This window comes from Trachemys scripta, chromosome 2, assembly GCF_013100865.1.
Source record: "Trachemys scripta elegans isolate TJP31775 chromosome 2, CAS_Tse_1.0, whole genome shotgun sequence".
NCBI lineage: Eukaryota > Metazoa > Chordata > Testudines > Emydidae > Trachemys > Trachemys scripta.
In genome coordinates, this window is record NC_048299.1 from 205,519,872 (window position 1) to 205,538,876 (window position 19,005).

At 40.6% G+C, this 19,005-nt stretch overlaps 1 protein-coding gene across 4 annotated transcripts in view; it reads right to left on the reverse strand.

The window, feature by feature from the left end:
- The window catches only part of SS18 (SS18 subunit of BAF chromatin remodeling complex), a 55,554-nt gene that overhangs the window by 22,325 nt on the left and 14,224 nt on the right, over window positions 1-19,005 (reverse strand). For all 4 annotated transcript variants that reach the window (XM_034762797.1, XM_034762800.1, XM_034762801.1 and 1 more), the window contains exons 4-5: window positions 9,243-9,396; window positions 1,704-1,925 (exon numbers count right to left, since the gene is read on the reverse strand). In XM_034762797.1, coding sequence (XP_034618688.1) covers window positions 1,704-1,925; window positions 9,243-9,396 — 376 coding nt within the window. The remainder of the gene's footprint in view (window positions 1-1,703; window positions 1,926-9,242; window positions 9,397-19,005) is intronic.

A 19,005-nucleotide genomic window follows, 5' to 3' on the forward strand; every position in this document is an offset into this window, starting at 1 on the left:
TGGGATAGAGCATCTCTGCTGTTTATTCTGGATAAATATCTTAGACACAGAATCAGTTCTGAATTGTTACTTTATGCATAAAGACATCATCAGAAAATACTATGTAAAAACAGATTTGTATCTGGGACTGAAATTCTATTACTAATAGAAAAGAAACAGGTATTCCAAATTAAAAACATATGTATGATACAGAACAAGGATACATATGGATACATAAGATTAGATAGTCTCCTATAAATGTTTATTGGGACTATCTAATCTTAATTACTCCATTTATCCATGAGAGTGAAGAGTGACTTGTGTGTCAGTACTTAAAAAGAAAAAATTATTGTTTTACCATGGTACATTTCTACAGGAAATGTAGACAGCAAAGTAATAACTCTTTTATATCATGATCTTCACTAAATGCAGAATGTTACATAAATAACACTACAAAAAAGACATAGGTTCCCTTCAGATCTGGCAAAAACAGATATTTCCAGTGGTTCACACTGTGTCTGAATGTGGCCCAATGACTGAAAACACTGAAGTGACTGAAACACAGGAGAAAAGAAACAAAGGGTGGGATCCACAAAGGTACTTAGGTGCCTAATGCCCATTTTTAGGCAACATTGCAATCCACAAAACTCCAGTTCAGCTGCTGTCTAACTTCATAGGTACTTAAATTCACTTGGCACCTAAGCTTTTGCCTCTGGACATGCGAACTGCAGCCTCACTCCTGGGCACCTATCTCCTCCACAACTGCCCAGTCTAGGCAATCAGATGCCTGTCTCCCACCTAAGAGCCAGAATAATTCACAAACCAGAAAGACAGGCATTCAGCCCCCTAAGCTTAATATAGAGGCTCTATTCATTAGATAGCATCTGAGCACATCTACTGGATCAGCCCCCTCAGGCAAGTTCACATAATATAGCCTGTGGGAAAAGGGGAAGAGAAAGAAAAGGAGGACCTCCCTTATAACCTTTAGCCAAGTGGATAGGGTATTCACCCAAGATGTGGGAGAGCCCCCAGTTCCAAGTCCCCATCCTCCTGAATGGGTGAAGGAATTCGAACAGGTATTGGCCACCTCTCAAGTCAGTACTCTAACCACTAGGATATAGAATCATTCTAACTCTATCTCTGGCCCAATTAATATTTAACTATTCAACTGTTTCATTAAAGTGGACCAACTTCAACAGGAGAGATTGAGGGACACGCATATCAGTCTATTTCCACAGCCTAGTGGTTAGGGCACTCAACTGAGAGATGATCGACCCAGTTCAAATGACTTCTCCCACTCAGGCGCCTATCTCCAAGAAAGGAGAGGAGCTTAGCATACATCCTGCAGAACAGCATCTCCCATGGGCTAGCTTAGGCAGTTCCCCAGCTAGTGTGCTGGCTTTTGTGGATCATGTTCTTAGATACCTATTTCTCCCCATTCACTATATAGGGAGTCTTTGTGCCTAACTCAAGCTTTGTGGACTCTAGTGGTTCTAATGATTTTCTAGGTGCCTACTAGGTGCTGTGGTGCTCAGCATTGCTGCACCTAAGTCCCCTCATGGATCCCACCCAAAGATCGTTAGGTAAATAAAGATAAAGATATTTAGAGAAGGAAACACTTTAACTTGGAATAAAGGCTTTTTTCCGCCTTTAAAGGCTTATATAAGAGGCCTCATTTTCTAGCTGACCCCTCCACCACTTAATAGGAATTAAATTTCATTTACCTTGGTTTGGTTGCATGTTTATGTTTGGTCTGGGGCCATAGTTGCCCATGGGCTGTCCTTGGCTCAGAGTCATCTGATTCTGCACTGGCATGCTTTGCGAAGATGGCACTGAGTGATTATAACCGCCCATGGACCCATGGCTACTTGAAGGCATGTTCATGGAACTGTTTGTCATACTGAGTTGATTAGGCCCAGGTCCTTGCATAGGCATATGGTTAGGTCCTTTGGAGAGAAAAAACATGTTATGTTAAGTACCATTAAATAATCAACAGCAGTCACAACACTAATTATATTATGTACATTTATTAAATCAGCGGGTTGGCTTATGATTTGTTGACCTGATTAAATCATAATACAGAGTTTGCAACTGTCATTAAGTTTAGTTCCACTGTAACTTTACATTATCTCTTATATAATGGCTGAAACTTTTAAAATAAAAGTTGCAAATGATCATTCAGCCTTTCTTAAATCCATACTCTGTGCAAAGCTAGCCCTTTTAGCACTTAGCTCACATACACCTTGATTTCAACACACCCCTTATTGATCAGTGCAACAGTAGGATCTCTAGGTTCAAGAGCCTGCTATATAGATTTTAATTTATTCATACTAGTTAACCTAGATATTCTTTTGAAACTGGTATTTAATACTTGGGAAATAATAACAAGTACTGACTTGCAGACAGCGCAAAGAAACACACACACACACCCCACATGATTATAAGCATATTTAACATTAGGTTCTAACATCAACTACACAGCCAAAAGCTTACAAATATATTTACAGATTACAGAAAAAAACAGTTAACCTCTCACCATTGCTTCCAGTGAGGACCCAAAGGATGAATAACCTGATCACACACCCATATGGCCAGTTATACCTCTTCACCCTTTACTCCTCCCTTCCTGGCAAGACTGGTTGGAGTTTGATTGATCTCTTGATTATACGCACTTTCAATGGATATTTTAAAAAGAGTATAAACATGATTGCTTGATAGGACACCATCTGATCAGTTTACCTATTCTTTTAGCTGGGAGATGTGAATTGAAGTCCCTTTTCTCCCAATCTGAATATCAGCTGTTCACATTCTAAATATTTATTTTTTGTAACTGGAAATTGCTTCTATAAAAGGAATTTTTTTTGTCTCTCTATGGTGGCAGTGGAATACAATTTTATTTTGTACAGCTTTTTTCATATAGACTTTATCCCCCAAAACTTTACACAGTATTAGATACTACAGTTATAAAGTTAAAATGAAAAAATACAAGCAGAGAATTTTCTTATCAGATATGAGGGTCGAAAAGGTAGTGAAATCAGGAAGGCTTATGTAAATGACAGGCATCCTAAGAGGGAAGTAATGTATGACATGCGGTACCTAAAAGTAGCCCCTGTAACTCTCATATTCATCATTCGTATATGGTTGTAATATTTCATACAAGGCATGCCATGTAAGATACCACATGAAAGATCATGATCTGCTGAAACCCATTGTTCTGCAAAATACCTATATTGTTAGTGTGTATGATATTATGAATTTTTTCTGTATGGTTGTTATTGAAATATGTTGAGAGTTTGGGAGTCGCCCATTGCTAGTTCTCCAGTGACAACAAAGGAGGTGACCCACAAACAGGAAGGTGTTAAACAACCATTGATCAGCAGGAGAGTTGTACACAAGCGATTTACAATTCTGTAACAGAGTTGCGTAAGCACTAAACAAATGGGACTGCTCAACTCTATGACTCAGTTGCAAAAGACCACACCAGGTGGACTGCTCAACTCTGTGACTCAGCAAGGCCCACCAGGACATATTTGGGTCAGTATTTTCCAGGCACATGGACTGAGGGTATAAAATAAGGGGCAGTGGCATCATGCGATTACCTCTCTCCTCCCCCACCTTCGCTGAAGGCAACAAGAATGCTGGGAAGACAAAGACTTGAACTGAGGAGACTGGTCCCAGGCTGAGAAGGAAAGTCAGTCTGTGTATTAATAACTATAACCTACCTGCAACATCCAGTGGGATGAGAAAAGCTGTTTAAACCAGAGGTGAATCAGTTTAAAAGTTCAGGATTTAGACTGCGTGTTTACTTTTTATTTTCTTAAGGTAACTATCTCTTACCTTTATGCTTACCACTTATATTCACTTAAAATCTATCTTTCTGTAGTTAATAAACTTATTTTAATATTTTATCCTTACCAGGGAGTTTGTCTAAAGTGTTTGGGGAATCTGCTCAGGTTACAAAGGCTGGTGGCATGTCCATTTTCCTTCGATGAAGTGGCAAATTAATGAATAAGTTTACACTGTTCAAAAGAAGGTCTTGAGTAGTGCAAGACAGTATATTTCTGGGGTGCAAGGCTGGGGGCTTAGGAGACAAGCTGTGTTTCTCTGCATATAGCTCATGAGTGGTTTGGAGAGCACTCAAATTGGCTTGGTCTGTCTCTGCATGCTGGTGGCTGAGTGATAACGGCGCCTGGAGGGGTTTGCTGCTTGTCACTAGCAAAGCATTGTGAGAGACAGCCCAGGCTGGAGAGTTAAGGGGGCACAGCAATTCCACAGTTGCAGGTTGTACCCCAGGGAACATGTCACAGGAAGGAAGTCTATCATACTACCAGTAGCAAGATTATGTGATGGAGCAGAGAGGGGAAGCCAACGCTACACAAGCTGAGTGAGGAGTGTAGAAATGATAGGTCTATAAATAGGCTCAAAGCTTTCATTGTGAAATAGGCTGCATAAAGGATATAAAACAAAAGGCAATTTTGAAATAGATCCTAAAAGAAACACGGGACCAGTGGAGCAGTATGAGGACATAGCAATTTGGTTGTATTTTTCTGTATGTTTGAAAAGATGCACATCAGCATTCTATATGTCTGGAGAGCCAGGTCTTAGCCAAGGAAACACAGCTGCAATATTCAAAGTCAGAAGAAACTAAGGCATAGATAAGGATTTTAGATGAGGCAGTGTTATACAACAGAGGTTCTCAAACTGTGGTCTGCGGACCAACAGTAGTCTGCGAGCTCCATTCAGGTGGTCCGTGGATAGTGCCCGCTAAGGTGCGTGCCTGGGTGGCCGCACATGAGAGAATGAAGGGCCACCCACCCAATTAGTGAAGCCGTGCAGGCGTGGCTCCACTAATTAGGTGCCTGGACCCTGGAGAAGACACACATGTAAGGTGCGGTGGTGGCCTGTGGGAGGGGGCAGTGGGGTGAGAAGAGGGGGTGGGAGGAATTTGGGATATGCAGGGCTGCAGCGGTCAGAGAAAGAGGCAACTTTCCCCAGTTCCAGGGCTGCGGCTGCCGGGGAGAGACGGCCCTCCTTCCCAGCCTCAGCTCTGTAGCTGCTGTGGCTGGGGAAATACCCCCCTCCTTCCCAGCCCCAGCTCGGGAACAACAAAACAAAATTAAAAAACCTCCTATTTCTAGCTTACGCAACTTTTTCCGTAAGCTCGGATTTGCATACGTCGGGTTAATGTAACTCGGGAAGTGTCTGTACCTTATTGAACGGAAGGATAGAAATAGGATAAAGAAATGTGTTGTCAGTAGGAGAACACTTCAACCTCTCTGGTCACTCAATAAGACTTAAAGGTGGAAATTTTGCAACAGAAAAGCTTCAAAAACAGACTCCAACGAGAAACTGCTGAACTTGAATTAATATGCAAACTAGATACCATTAACTTAGGCTTGAATAGAGACTGGGAATGGCTGAGTCATTACACAGACTGAATCTATTTCCCCATGTTAAGTATCCTCTCACCTCTTGTCAACTGTCTGAAATGGGCCATCTTGATTATCACTACAAAAGTTTTTTTTCTCCTGCTGATAATTGCTCATCTTAATTAATTAGCCTCTTAGAGTTGGTATGGCTACTTCCACCTTTTCATGTTCTGTATGTATATATATCTCCTTACTATATGTTCCATGCTATGCATCTGAAGAAGTGGGCTGTAGCTCACGAAAGCTTATGCTCAAATATATTTGTTAGTCTCTAAGGTGCCACAAGTACTCCTGTTCTTTCTTCAAACTGGTCTTCCATTAGACTGCATCCAGAGAAAATTGGTAATGACTGCCTTCTGTGATCACAGGACAACAGTGCCAGTATGCCACATAATACAATTAAGGGCCTCTGTAGTACATAAAGCCTTTTGTTATCTAGGCCACAAGCTTTTGAGCAATCATCTTTTGCCTGATTTCCTTGCCCAGCAGTTATGATCATCAGGGAATTGGTCTACAGTAAGTCCTTTGGTTTGCTCAGCACTGACCATTGTTGGGCAGGTCTTTTTCCATCACAGGACCCTGGCTGTGGACCCTCCCAATAGTAGGCCTTCCTGAATCCATTAAGGGCACGAATTCTATTTACTTCAGGTAGGTCTATTGATAATTTTCCCCACAGCTTCCTTGGTTTTGCAGGTTATTAAATGTGCGCTGTATTTGGACTAATTATGTCTTCTTAAATTTTTAAAAATTTGTTTTTGGCTTCTATTACAAAGTGTTTATTGGGATCTGTGACGGGATGGACTAAGCCGGCCTCATGACTCTGCCATATCCCACCCCAGGAAAAGGGCAGCGGAGCGAGTCCTCCAAGCAGCCAGGAGCAGCAGCAGTGTAGTATGCAACCAATCAGAGAGGGACTGCAGGGAGCAGCCAATCCTGGCCTAGCAAAGCTATATAAAAGGAACTGCAGTTTAGTGCAGAGTTCAGTTCCTTGCTGGAGCTGGAGGAGTGTGCATGCTGTGTCTGTCTGGCTGAGGGAGCTACAGGACCTTGGACAGAGCAATGCTGGCAGAGACTGGGGGAACACGAAGGAGTGCTGGGTTGGCTGCTGGGACTCAACCAGGACAAGGCCCTGAGGTAAGGGTGAAGAATGAGCTGGGGCTGTGGGAAAGTGGCCCAGGGAATCATAGCAGCAACACAGTTTAACTAAAGGGATGTGGTGGATGGCTGCTATATATAGGGTCCCTGGGCTGGGACCTAGATTAGCGGGTGGGCCCGGGTTCCCCCATCAGCCACTGGGGAAGTGGCCTGGCCTTTGATGTGCCCCAGAAGAGGAACTGAACTCTTTTAGTGGCCCAGCAGGAGAGCTGGGACCAGAAAGACCTAGAGAGGTGAAGAGTCTCTGGGTGACGTGACCCCACACCAGGGCCAGAACTGCTTGAAGAGCAGGGACAATTTGAGAGAGCCCAGAAGGGGCTGAGACAGTTCAAAACAGGGTACTGTGATAGGCCCTGCTGAGCTGATTAAGGAGTGAGACCCAAGATAGGGCTGCAGATCAAGAGATCTTACAGAGGGCGCTGAGATAGGTGAGATAGGCCTCTGTTGGACTTCTATACCAGAAGGGGTTTGGGTGTTTTGTTCTTTTTGTTTTGTTTTTTTATAATCTCACATAGAGACTGTGTGACTTGGCCAAAGGGCTGAGTCACTGAAGACCCACCACAAACAGAGGTGAAGGCATAAGTACTGAGATGGGGTGCTCACGATAGGTGTGTGTGACCTCATTACAGATACTTATTCTGAGATATCTAAATATATAAACACGTACACAAAATAAAATAACTGACTGCAAGCATATATGTCAATTACTAAAGGTCTGGGAACCTTCCACAGACTTAAAAAAAAAAAAAAAACACGAATTTGCTACAGCTTTGAGCAGGGGGTTGGACTAGATGACCTCCTGAGGTCCCTTCCAACCCTATGATTCTATGACACTTCTATTTCAAAGTTGTACATTTAATATGATTTCCCCCCCCCTTTCTCCAAGGTGTAGGAAAAAACATTCAATGGATTCAGTGTCACCCCCAATATCAGAAATGACCCATTGTAAACTGTTTATCTTCACATTCTCAGAGAATCTGAAACAGAGAGGAGAAGGAGCAGATGTATATTTAAAAAAAAAAGAATATGTTGCAGTAGAGGGTAAATTAAAGGTTGGTTAATAACCATATTTAAATATTCTCTCTATTGGGAGAATACCCAAATAAAATTTATTTACCTTTCACATATTTTCATAAGAGCTCTTTTTGTAGTCTACCGAACTGGCAAAAGATGTACCTTTTTAAGCACCGTAACTTCACTGCAGAATGAAGGGTCAATGCTGACATTGTGACAATGATCTTTTCCAAGGAAACACATTACTATCATAAACACAATATTATGACTTTACTAGAGGCTCAAGAGACTGAATTGTGAAGGACAATGCCATTTTCAATGTGAGCAGATGGACGCTAGGAGAGGCAGGAAACTCCCCACTGAGAATCCCTTGGTTCCATTTAGGAAGTGAACATCATCATATATGACGAAGCAAAAGAAGTCTCTTCTGCCAAATGTGGCCTGTGCTACAATAGATGATTTAACTAAATTCTGCTCCACCCATATGACACATGTCACTAAAGGACCACTTCTCCCTCTCTAGAGGCTAGCAGCCACTTTTTTCAAAAAGAAATCTGATCGCTATCAGATCATTTGAAACCTAGAGTTGAGGGGAAGCTAGGGACTTGTTACTCTGATAGGAGCTGGAGCAATCACAAGATTTTTACCCTCATGTTTTAAATTCTATCCGATTTATTTATATATCTGTAGAGTTTATCCATGTGCTTGTTTGAGAGGGGTGAGTCTACAGGGAACCTTTGATGGCAGCTTCCTTTCTCTGGAAGAATCATCATCTTAGAGCTTTGGTCTGAAGAGCTCACTTGCACCCACTGTGCGGAGAACTGAATAAAAGAAATCCTGGGAATGTAGCTTTTAAGTTAAAAGCTAAATTATGAGAAATAGACACTAAGACTTTGAGACTAAATTCTGGGAAGCTGATTCCCTATAAAGAAGTAAGCTTTTCCACAACTCTCTCCATTCTGCTCTTACTGCTAACAGGAGCACTTATCTCTGTAGCCAGGACTGGTGCAGTGTGGAATTTTATCATCTTATTTCATTGCTTTGTTTTTCTACTTCTCAGGTACAGACTTTTTGTTTGGTTGCTTTTTTTGCAATTAAATGACTTTAAATTTACACCTGAAACAATAATCTTCAAGCAATTTCTTCACAAATTCCTTAACATTCAATGTCTTCAATAATAAATGGAATACAGAAAATTATAAAAAATTATCTAATTTCCACTAAAGTGTTCTATTTTTAAAGCTTACCCAAATTGAAGCATTCTTTTTAAGTTATATTTACTTTACTACTCTCTCGTTATTTAGCTATGATGATTTTAGAGTCTTTCCTTTATGGAAGGATTTGTATTTCTTCAGCCACAGGCCAATACCTTTCCCCAATAAGCCTTCTAAAGCCAACTGTACTGCATGGTTTCAGACAGACTAAATTTAGCCAGTTCTGTTCATCAGAGGAATGCTGTATGTCAGCTACATCAAAGCCCAAGGGCAGCCTGATAAACACTGAATACAGGTCACGTAGCTCTGTAGCTAACAAACTCTAAGAGAGCTTGTACTCGGGGGCATTCAAAGCAGTTTTGTCATCAACAATCTAGTATCCCTTGAGCCCCCATGTCGTTTCAGTTGCTAAGCAACACTGGTGTTAATGTCTTAGAGGAGAAAAACTTACCAGGCATCTGGCCGTTCATCTGGCTCTGCATGTGTGGTGCAGGAGGGCCCCCACCTACCATACCATCTGAAGACATGTTGTGAGAACGTGGAGGTGGGGGAGGGCCACTCTGACTCATCCCTCCTGGACCCATAGGCATATTCTGTGTGGGTGGCTGAAAGGAGACAGTTTAGTCAAACAAGAGAAGCATTTAGTCTGACAAAAATATTATATGTACATATGGAACAACAGTTGCCTATATTGTTAAGTGGGGTATGAAGGAAAGCACTGTGAAAAGCATTTCTTGTCTCTTCTGATACATTTAACTCCTCTTAATATTAATTTTAGTAAAACATTTAATATTTTACATAATGTATTACATCAATTTTACATAATGTATTAGACATAAAGCATCTTTCAGCATGGCTATTAAATAAAATACAAATCAATGCCTCATTAAAATAATATCAGAACATTTTAAGATAATTTTTTTACGCAAACTCCCTACCCATCCACCCCAAAAAAGGGCATTTTAAAGAACCACCCCTTTATATCTGCTCTTTCAGAGCAACATTTGTTTGGTATAAAAATAAACATTCTATAATCTTCTCTCACCAACAGTTCCTGGTGCATCCACTGCTAATAACAGACTTTGCACCAGTAAAAAAGTAGTTACAAGAAGAGATGAAAACGCCTAAATGCTGAAAGCATGCCAAAAATCTGCAGTATTACAGAGTAGAACTGTGGGTGTTAGAAGGTCTGACATCCCTTCTTTTCTATCTCTCTGAAGGTTCATAATTTTGTGCTGAACACCCCCTACAGACAGGAAGCACATTAGTGCTGCTCTCCAAAGGTCCAGAGACAGCTGCCTAGAAAGGATGTTTATGGCAAATTTCCTAATGAAATTGTGAGGAAAATCGCTGAATAACCTTGAGAGTTCAAAGAAGGAAAGCAAGAAAAACAATATACATGAGCAGAAATTTACCACTGGACTCTACTGAGGAGGATGTATGGGGGTACAGAAACTGCTGCTAGCTAGCTTCACTGTCCCACGCAACCCTCAGGAGACAATACTAGCCCCCTTGTACACCTCAGCCAAATGCTTTCTGTAGGATAAAAATGCTCTCTATTATGAGAGGGCTAAGATTCTCTCATCTGGGGCTCCTCAGACAACCACCACAATACCCCATGCAGGCTACCATGCTCTGGGGCACCCTCTCCTGTGACACAGGAATGTGGTTATTTTGCCAGATTCCCTTTTACAGAAAGAAATAAGGTGACCAATGAGTGACCTCCTGTGGCTAATTCCCCTGCAGCCTTGTCCTTCCCTTCACTATGTCTATTCATCAGGGGTTCAGAAGAAGATAGAACTGGAAGTGGCCACGGTCTTAAAACAATGGATGTAAGTAGCTACCTCTCATTTTTCAGACGAGAGGGCATTTAGTTTCTTGACAATTTCTTTAGGAAGTCTGCTAAAGTTCTTCTTTCTAGGCAGCTGTCTCTAGACCCTTGATGGCCAGCCCCAATGTACTTCCAGTAAGCAGGAGGAAGAAAAAAGCAGTGAAGGAGATGGCTTCCCTACTAAAACCCTTCACCTTTCTCTACAATGACAAAAAAGCAAAGAGGTGGATTTTCATAACCAACTTATCTCTCACTGCAGCAAAACCAGCAGAAAATGGAGGGGGTAAAGAGTGGAAGGCAGCTACCATTCTACAGCAGAACCTCAGGGTTACAAATACCAGAGTTACAAACTGACCAGTCAACCACACACCTCATTTGGAACCGGAAGAACACAATCAGGCAGCAGCAGAAACAAAAAAAAGCAAGTACAGCACAGTTAAATGTAAACTATTAAAATAAAAAGGGAAAGCAGCATTTTTCTTCTGCATAGTAAAGTTTCCAAGCTGTATTAAGTCAATGTAGTTGTAAACTTTTGAAAGAACAACCATAATGTTTTGTTCTGAGTTAAGAACATTTCAGAGTTATGAACAACCTCCATTCCTGAGGTGCTTGTAACTCTGAAGTTCTACGGTACTTGATCTTCCTCCTCTATTAAAGAAGAGGGAGGAGGGAAGGCCTTTTAGGTCCAGCTCTTCTTCCTTCCACTTCAAGAGGCTGACCTTTCCTCACTAGGGTTGTGGGACTCTTTTTGAATTGAGCAAACTAGCTCAAAAATATTTGTCAATAGACACAAGATAAGAAAACTCAAGAGATTATTTCTCATTTTATTTTAGATGGATTGCTTATTTGGAATCTGTGGAGCACCAATATAGGGTCAATAGCATAACATAATACAGGAAGAATTCTCTCAGGGCAGAACCACACAAGTTGAAAGAACCAACAATCTGTCATTTTTTTTTCTTAACACTTTCCCAGATAAAGAATAACTTTGCTAATGATTTACAGTTGGATTTAGAAAGATTGAGAAAAGGTTAATGTTTACACAGCACTTTCAGGATGAAGATTATCATCAAGTTTCGGCTGTAATTAAGAATGAAGTGGTGAATTCCTTATGGTGGTATTTGCAATAAAGCTAAAATATAATAATAGCCAAAGAGGTTTGCATACCCCTAAGCAAGAAAAAACTGACAGGAAGGCAAGGGGGAAAAAATATGGCTAAATCACATGGTTCCCAAGGCTATTTGAGCCAAACAGGTACAATACTTCAGAAAATGGAAATCCTACTTTAGTGAAGCCAACAGAAAAGACCATAAACACAGACAGCTTAAAATGTAAGATATAAACTAGAATGGCTAAGAGAGAATTTAAGCAAATAATCAAGGACACAAAAACGTAAATTATACTTGAAACAGGACCTACTGTGAATTAGTGGGTCCACTGAGAGTTACCAGGAAGTTAAGGGATCAATTAAGGAGAATAAAGACATAGCTTCTCTGCAACAATGATTTCTTTGCAACAGTCTCTATCATAGAAGACACTGGGGAAAATACACCTCAGGCCCATTCTTTTCAGAAGAAAACAATAAAGTACTGTCAGAAACTGAGTTGCCAGGAGGAGGTGCTAGAGAAAAATTGCTAAATTAAAGTGCAATACCAGAACCAGATGACATTCATCCAATAGTTCTGAAGGCAGTTAAGAACAAAGTGTCAAAGTTGTTAACATAAGCCACCTCTCACTACAATAAACTACTCTGTAAGAGGACTGAAGGTTAACAAATGTTATACCTATCCTCAAAAAAAAAAAAAAAAGGCAGTGCAGCTGATCTAGGAATTACAGACCAGTGAGCCTTATACTTCAGTATCAGGTAAACTGACTGAAATAATTAAAAACTGAATAATAAAACACCAAGATGGACACAGGATAAGGACAAATTATCATAGCTCCTATAGAGGGAAATCATGTCTACCTAATCTATTAGAAATCTCTGAATGTGTCAACAAAAAAAGTAGATAAAGGAGAACTAACTGACTCGGTTTATTTAGAATTTCAAAAAGCCTTTGGCAATATCCCTCATATGGGTCTACTGAGGAAACTAAGTAGTGCTGATGTGCATACTGTCATGGATCAGAAGTTGGCTAAGAGAACAGAAATATTTAATAAATTTAAACATGGAAAAAGGCTACTAACGTGATGCACCAAGGTTCTGTAGAAGAACTGGTGTTTCATATATTTATTTATTGTACTGAAAAAGGGGGCATATAGCTGACAATTTGCAGATGATACAAAATTATTTACATTATTCAACTCTAAAGAGGACTGTGAGGAAGGAATAAGCAATATGATGGCAGATTAAATTCAATATTGATAAAAATAAGATAACATACATTGGAAGGAATGATTTGAGCAACTCAAAAATATTGCAGGGTTCTAACTTTCCTGTAACTACTAACAAAAAAGACCTGGATATCACTGTAGACAGCACAGTGAAAAATGCTCAAAACGCAGGGGCAATCATAAAACAAGAAAAGAAAATGTTGGGTGTATTAAGAATGGGATAAGAAAATATAATGCCATTATATTTATAAATGCTCAGTTCAGTACCATGTTCAGTTTTGGTCACCCCATCCCAAAAAGATATAAGAGAAATAGAAGCACTTCAAAGATAGTCATCAGATGATTAGAGACCTGGAAAGTCTTTCATATAAGAGGTTGAGAAGACTGATACTGTTAATTTTAGAGAGGAGACAAATACAAGGGGATATGATAGCAATACAACCTCATGAATGGTATGGAGCAGTTAAATTAGGAACTCCAATTTACCCTTTCATAGCAAAAAATAAGGGGACATTCAATGAAACTGAATGGAAACAAATATATAACTGATAAGAGGAAATTCCTTTTTATACAACACACAAACTGCTCAAGGAATTCACTGAGAAAGTTTTAGGAACAAGTTGTAAGTAGGAGTCAAAAAAACATTACACATGTATATGGACAACGATAACACACAGTTACATTAAATGGGATATACACCCTCATACTGCAGGGCATAAGTCGACCACTAACTGATGGGGATTAGGAAGAAATTCCCCCTACATATATAATTATCCACTATGGTGTTTCTAGCACCTTCCTCTGGAGCATCTGGCACTGGCCATTATCAGAGGAAGGATACTGAACTAGATGGACTACTGGCTTGATCTAATATAGAAACTTCCACATTCCTATACGTGATACTGCAAATAGTGGGACCTTATTCAACAGGTAGCCAATCACTTTCCAGCCTGCTTCAAAAATAATTTAACCAGCTATCAGATTAACAGAATCATAGAACTGCAGGACTGGAAGGGACCTCAAGAGGTCATCTAGTCCAGTCCCCTGCATTCATGGCAGAACTAAATATTATCTAGACCACCCCTGATAGGTGTTTGTCTAACCTGCTCTTAAAAATCTCCAATGATGGAGATTCCACAACCTCACTGGGCAATTTATTCCAGTGCTTAACCACCCTGACAGTTAGGAAGTTTTTCCTAATGTCCAACCTAAATGGCCCTTTCTGCAATTTAAGTCCATAGCTTCTTGTCCTAGCCTCTTAAGTTGAGAACATTTTTTCTCCTTCCTCCTTGTAATAATCTTTTATGCACTTGAAAATTGTTATCGTGTCCTCGGTCTTCTCTTCTCCAAACTAAACAAACCCAATTTTTTCAATCTTCACTCATAGGTCATGTTTTCTAGACCTGTAATCATTTTTGTTGCTCTTCTCCGAAATTTCTCCACATCTTTCCTGAAATGTGGTGCCCAGAACTGGACACACTATTCCAGCTGAGGCCTAATCAGCATGGAGTAGAGCAGAAGAATTACGTCTCTTGTCTGGCTTCCAATACTCCTGCTAATACATTTCAGAATGATGTTTGCTCTTGTTGCAACATTGTTCACTATTCATATTTAGCTTGTCATCCACTCTGACCCCCGCCCCAGCTCTCTTGCTGCAGTACTCCTTCCTAGGAAGTCATTTTTTTTTGTATGTGTGCTATTGACTCTTCCTTCCTTCTATTAAGTATTAAACCTTTTTGCTTAATATTAAGCTATAAAGTTCTGTTTTTTAAAACCAGATGGAATCTAGGTCAATGGCCTCAATACTTCTTTCATAAGTTAGATCAACTATAAGCATCTTGACCACCTCCAGTAAGAGTGCTAAAACACCAAATAGAAAGAACTTAAATATAAACTGACTTCATATTACTGAAAGGCTAAAACATTAAACATCTTCCAAGTTAATTTTTTTCTTTGAAAAGCAGACTGGCCCAACGTGAAGCCCAGTCAATCTCATACTTAGTCTTAGTGTAAATCCATGTTAAGAGGAAGTTCAGATCTGGAGAGAGTAAGGATGAAGGCTGCTTGGCATGGAAGGATTTTTTCAGGATTAAATGCAGAAGGGAATTATAAGTCCATGTTTTTATTCCAATGACAAACTGGAATCAAATTCAGTATTTTAGGATAAAGATCTATTTTAAATTATATGATAACAGTAAATTAGGGAAGCAAAAAGTCATTCTGAGCTGTGCATTCACGCCAACAGTCATGCAGCACTTTTCAAAGCTGTAGTGAGGTTTTCTTCAGGGTTTTAATACAGGACAAAAACAAAGCAGCAAACAAGTGCAAGTCTTGAATTTTCTACTACGACTCTGACTCATATCAATCAGAATTATTATAGTCTTCCTGCTGTCAGTAAAGGACAAAAGGTTTGTTTGCAGAGTATTGACAAAGTTAAGCAAGACTAAGATATAAGACTAACTATAGCAGAGACTCTGGAAGGATTAAAACGTGTAGGAGAGGAAGTAAGCATTGCTAAATCCTACTAAAACTTTATTGCTAATCTGTAGGGAACGCAAAAAGCATATTTTAAAGTCTGCTTTGAAAACTTTGTTTTTCCTGTAATCATTTTAGGGTTTTTTATTATTGTTTGATATGCAATGTAAACAAACGTTCCCCCACCCTCCTATGGGCAGAAGAGAAATGGAACTAAATCAGGATTTAATAATTTGTGTTCAGGTCTCTGAAGCGCAATTCTCTGTAATATAAGATTTCCCATGCCATGAGCTACCCTAACCTGCAGTCTATTGCTAATATCTCAGCCTCTGTCTATTCTACTGATAGGTGGCAATGGCATCTGCAGAGCACTTACTGAGGTGTGAGAGTGGGAAATAAGGTGACAAAAGGCCTGAACTTCTGAGATTTGAATAAGCAAAAATGTGAAAAATGTAAATATAGTTATGTTTATTCTGCTACTTTCAAAGAAAAACAGTGGAAGTGTTAGGAAAAAAAGCATCAATTTTTTCAAAATGTGATTTTTTTTTTCATATAACAAAGTATTTGACACCATATGTAGCTGTGAAAATAAAGTTTAATTACAACTGTAATTTATCATCACACTGCTGCTGATAATCTTACTGAAAAGTGATATTAGTGGTAAGAAAGTCCAAAGTAAGAATGACAACCAATTTCCAGGCTGATTTTATATTAATGCTTTTAATATCAAAAGAACTTTGATTTAAATATTTGGATAGAATGTTCACCATGTACACAGTAAAATATTTCATCATTAAAATCAGCTGACCAACCAGAAGAACTTTATTAGAATACTTTCAATGTTTGCAGAGCAACCAGTTCTGCTGTTAAAAACAATATGAAATCAGGATAACAACTGGCTTATGATTATATTTTAGGCTCTAATCTGCTGTTAGATGCAGCTATTATGAATAAAATTTATACAGGATACTTAAACTTACTTTAAGACATTTATATTGCCACAGACAATAAGTGAACTTAGGGCACACTTGAGATTCAAAGCTGGATGGTGTTGGCATGGGGTGGGGGGAGTGGGTGGGGAGGAAGCATGTGTGTGTTAAAAAACCACCATCCCTAACCAAAGTAGCTACACTAAAAGCCCGAGGGTAGAGTCAGTTATACCAGCAAAGAAGCTGTTTTACCAGGACAGCTCATTTCTTTCAGGGAACTGGCATAAGCTAGAACAACAAAAATGTTCTTTCACTAGTGTATCTGATGCTACTCCCCTAGAAGGGTTTGCTGGTGTAGGTGTACTGGCACACTTCTTAGAAAGTAGATAAGGTCTAAGATATCAACAGAAATTGATTTATTGTAGAAATGTTTTGATGGTATCGTGTAAGACTCTGTGATTACTACTGAAGAATTTGCGATCACATAGGCCAGAGCATGAAGACAAGATTTAAGAGAGTGGTTTAGAATCTTAATGATAGAGAAAACAAGGATCTCTGAAGCAGAATGGATAAACTGGTGAATACTGGGAGTCCATGGTACTCCTGAGCTAACTCATAGGCTGGATGATGAAGGTTTGAGTTTTTAAAAACACAGCGGCCCAATTCTCCACTTTATACCAGTGTAACTACACTAGTCCCAACAGAGACACCAGCATAAAACTGGTGTAGCACTGTAGATAATTAGGCACCAAATGGTAAAATGAGGGGCCTACTAAACTCAGTTTACAGCAGTGGTCTCCAACCTTTAGCATAAGATCACTTTTTGAATTTAAGTGCAACCCAGGATCTACCTCAAAGAAAATATAGCAATAACCGTAATCACACAAACCCAAACACCCTTGCCCTGCCCCTTCTCTGAGGCCCTGCCTCGCTCACTCCATCCCCACTCCCTCTGTCATTTGCTCTCCCCCACCCTCACTTACTTTCACTGATCTGGGGCAGGGAGTTGGGCTGCGGGCTCTGGGCTGGAGCTGAGGCAAGGGGTTGAGGTGCAGGAGGGGGTTCAGGGTGCAGGCTCTGGGATGGAGTTTGGGTGCAGGAGGGGGCTCAGGACTGGGGCAGGGGGTTGGGGTGCAGAAGGGGGTGCAGGCTCTGGGAGGGGGTGCAGAGGAGGCTCAGGGCTGGGACAGGGGTCGCAGCAGGGTGAAGGCAGGCTTCCTGCATGCCCAGGCACCGCGCTGCTCCCAGAAGCATCCAGCATGTCTGGCAGCGGTTTATGGGGGAAGGAAGGGCAGGTGACTCCATGTGCTGCCCCCGTCTGCAGGCACCATCCCTGCAGCTCCCATTGACCTCTGTTCCCTGTTGCCAGACAATGGGAGCTGCAGAGGTGGTACCTGAAGGCGAGGGCAGCATGCAGAGACCCTCTGCCCCTTCCCCTCCCCAGAGCCACAGCCAGACATGTCAGCCACTTCCGGGAGTGGTGCAGGGCCAGGGCAGGAAGGGAGCCTGCCTTAGCCCTGCTGTGCCACCGGACTGTTAGAGGCCAATCTCCTGGTTTGGCTGCAGGAGAGTCGGCAACTCTACACGATTGACTGTGGAGCTTCTGATGATCTCAGTCTCACTGACTGAGACCGACTGCCAGAGGCTCCACGAGCGACTGGTTGGTGACTATGGGTTTACAGGAATCTTTGATGTTGCCTAGAGGCTTCCTGTTTTTGTTTTTTAAAGTCTTTCGAATGTCCTTTACCACTCAGATTCATTTTACCACTCAGATTCATTTTTTGTCTTAACATGACAGAAGTTTCGCTGTTTGCTGGGATTTACAGCTGAAGTATTCTCCCTCCACACTCAGCCAAAGGAATCTGACTAGCTGTTCGTAATGGACTAGTGCTCTTTTGGAAAACATACCTAAACCATACATTTAAATATGAAGAAGTCACATGTAACTATAGTTTTTGACCCTGCAAAGAGTGTGAGTAAGTCATACAGCATCAGAAACATGAAATATATGGAAAAATTACTAAAGGTGATCTGCTGCTGCTTTTAGACCAGGATCAGCTAGCCATTGCAAACACACTGGTCCCACAGCCGGATTTAATACAATTGGACCATAGGCTGTTGCTCTGATGATTAAAAGATATAGCTAGCAGTTCCAGTCATATCTAGACATTAGTCAGTATGTAACAATGAGCAATTGTGTGTCATAAATAAAAGGTTTGAAATGTGGTATCCTACCTGGAGAGATCCTGACTATCATGCTGTGCAAAATAAATACAAACTCTCTTGATGAGATCCCTTCTAAACACATGGGGAATTCAAATTCAGTCTCTGCTCTGACAAAATGCTTGCACTACTATAGCAGGACCTTAGCTGTGCCAGAATTATCATCCTCTACTTTATCAAGATAAATCTGACTGTTGAGAAGAGATAGTCTGTAAAAAGAGGCTTACCCCTAAGTTTCCCTACTCACTGGGAGCTTTGAGTGAAGAATCTGAGCATCATACATGGCTTAATCCGTCCTTGGGTCTTAGGGAAAGCTAACTGATTTCTTAATTAGCATTATATTGATAACTTTTAAATTGTACAGCATCAGATATAAAACATGAGGCTTGATTATTGAAATATCCTCCGAGCAAGGCTGCTCC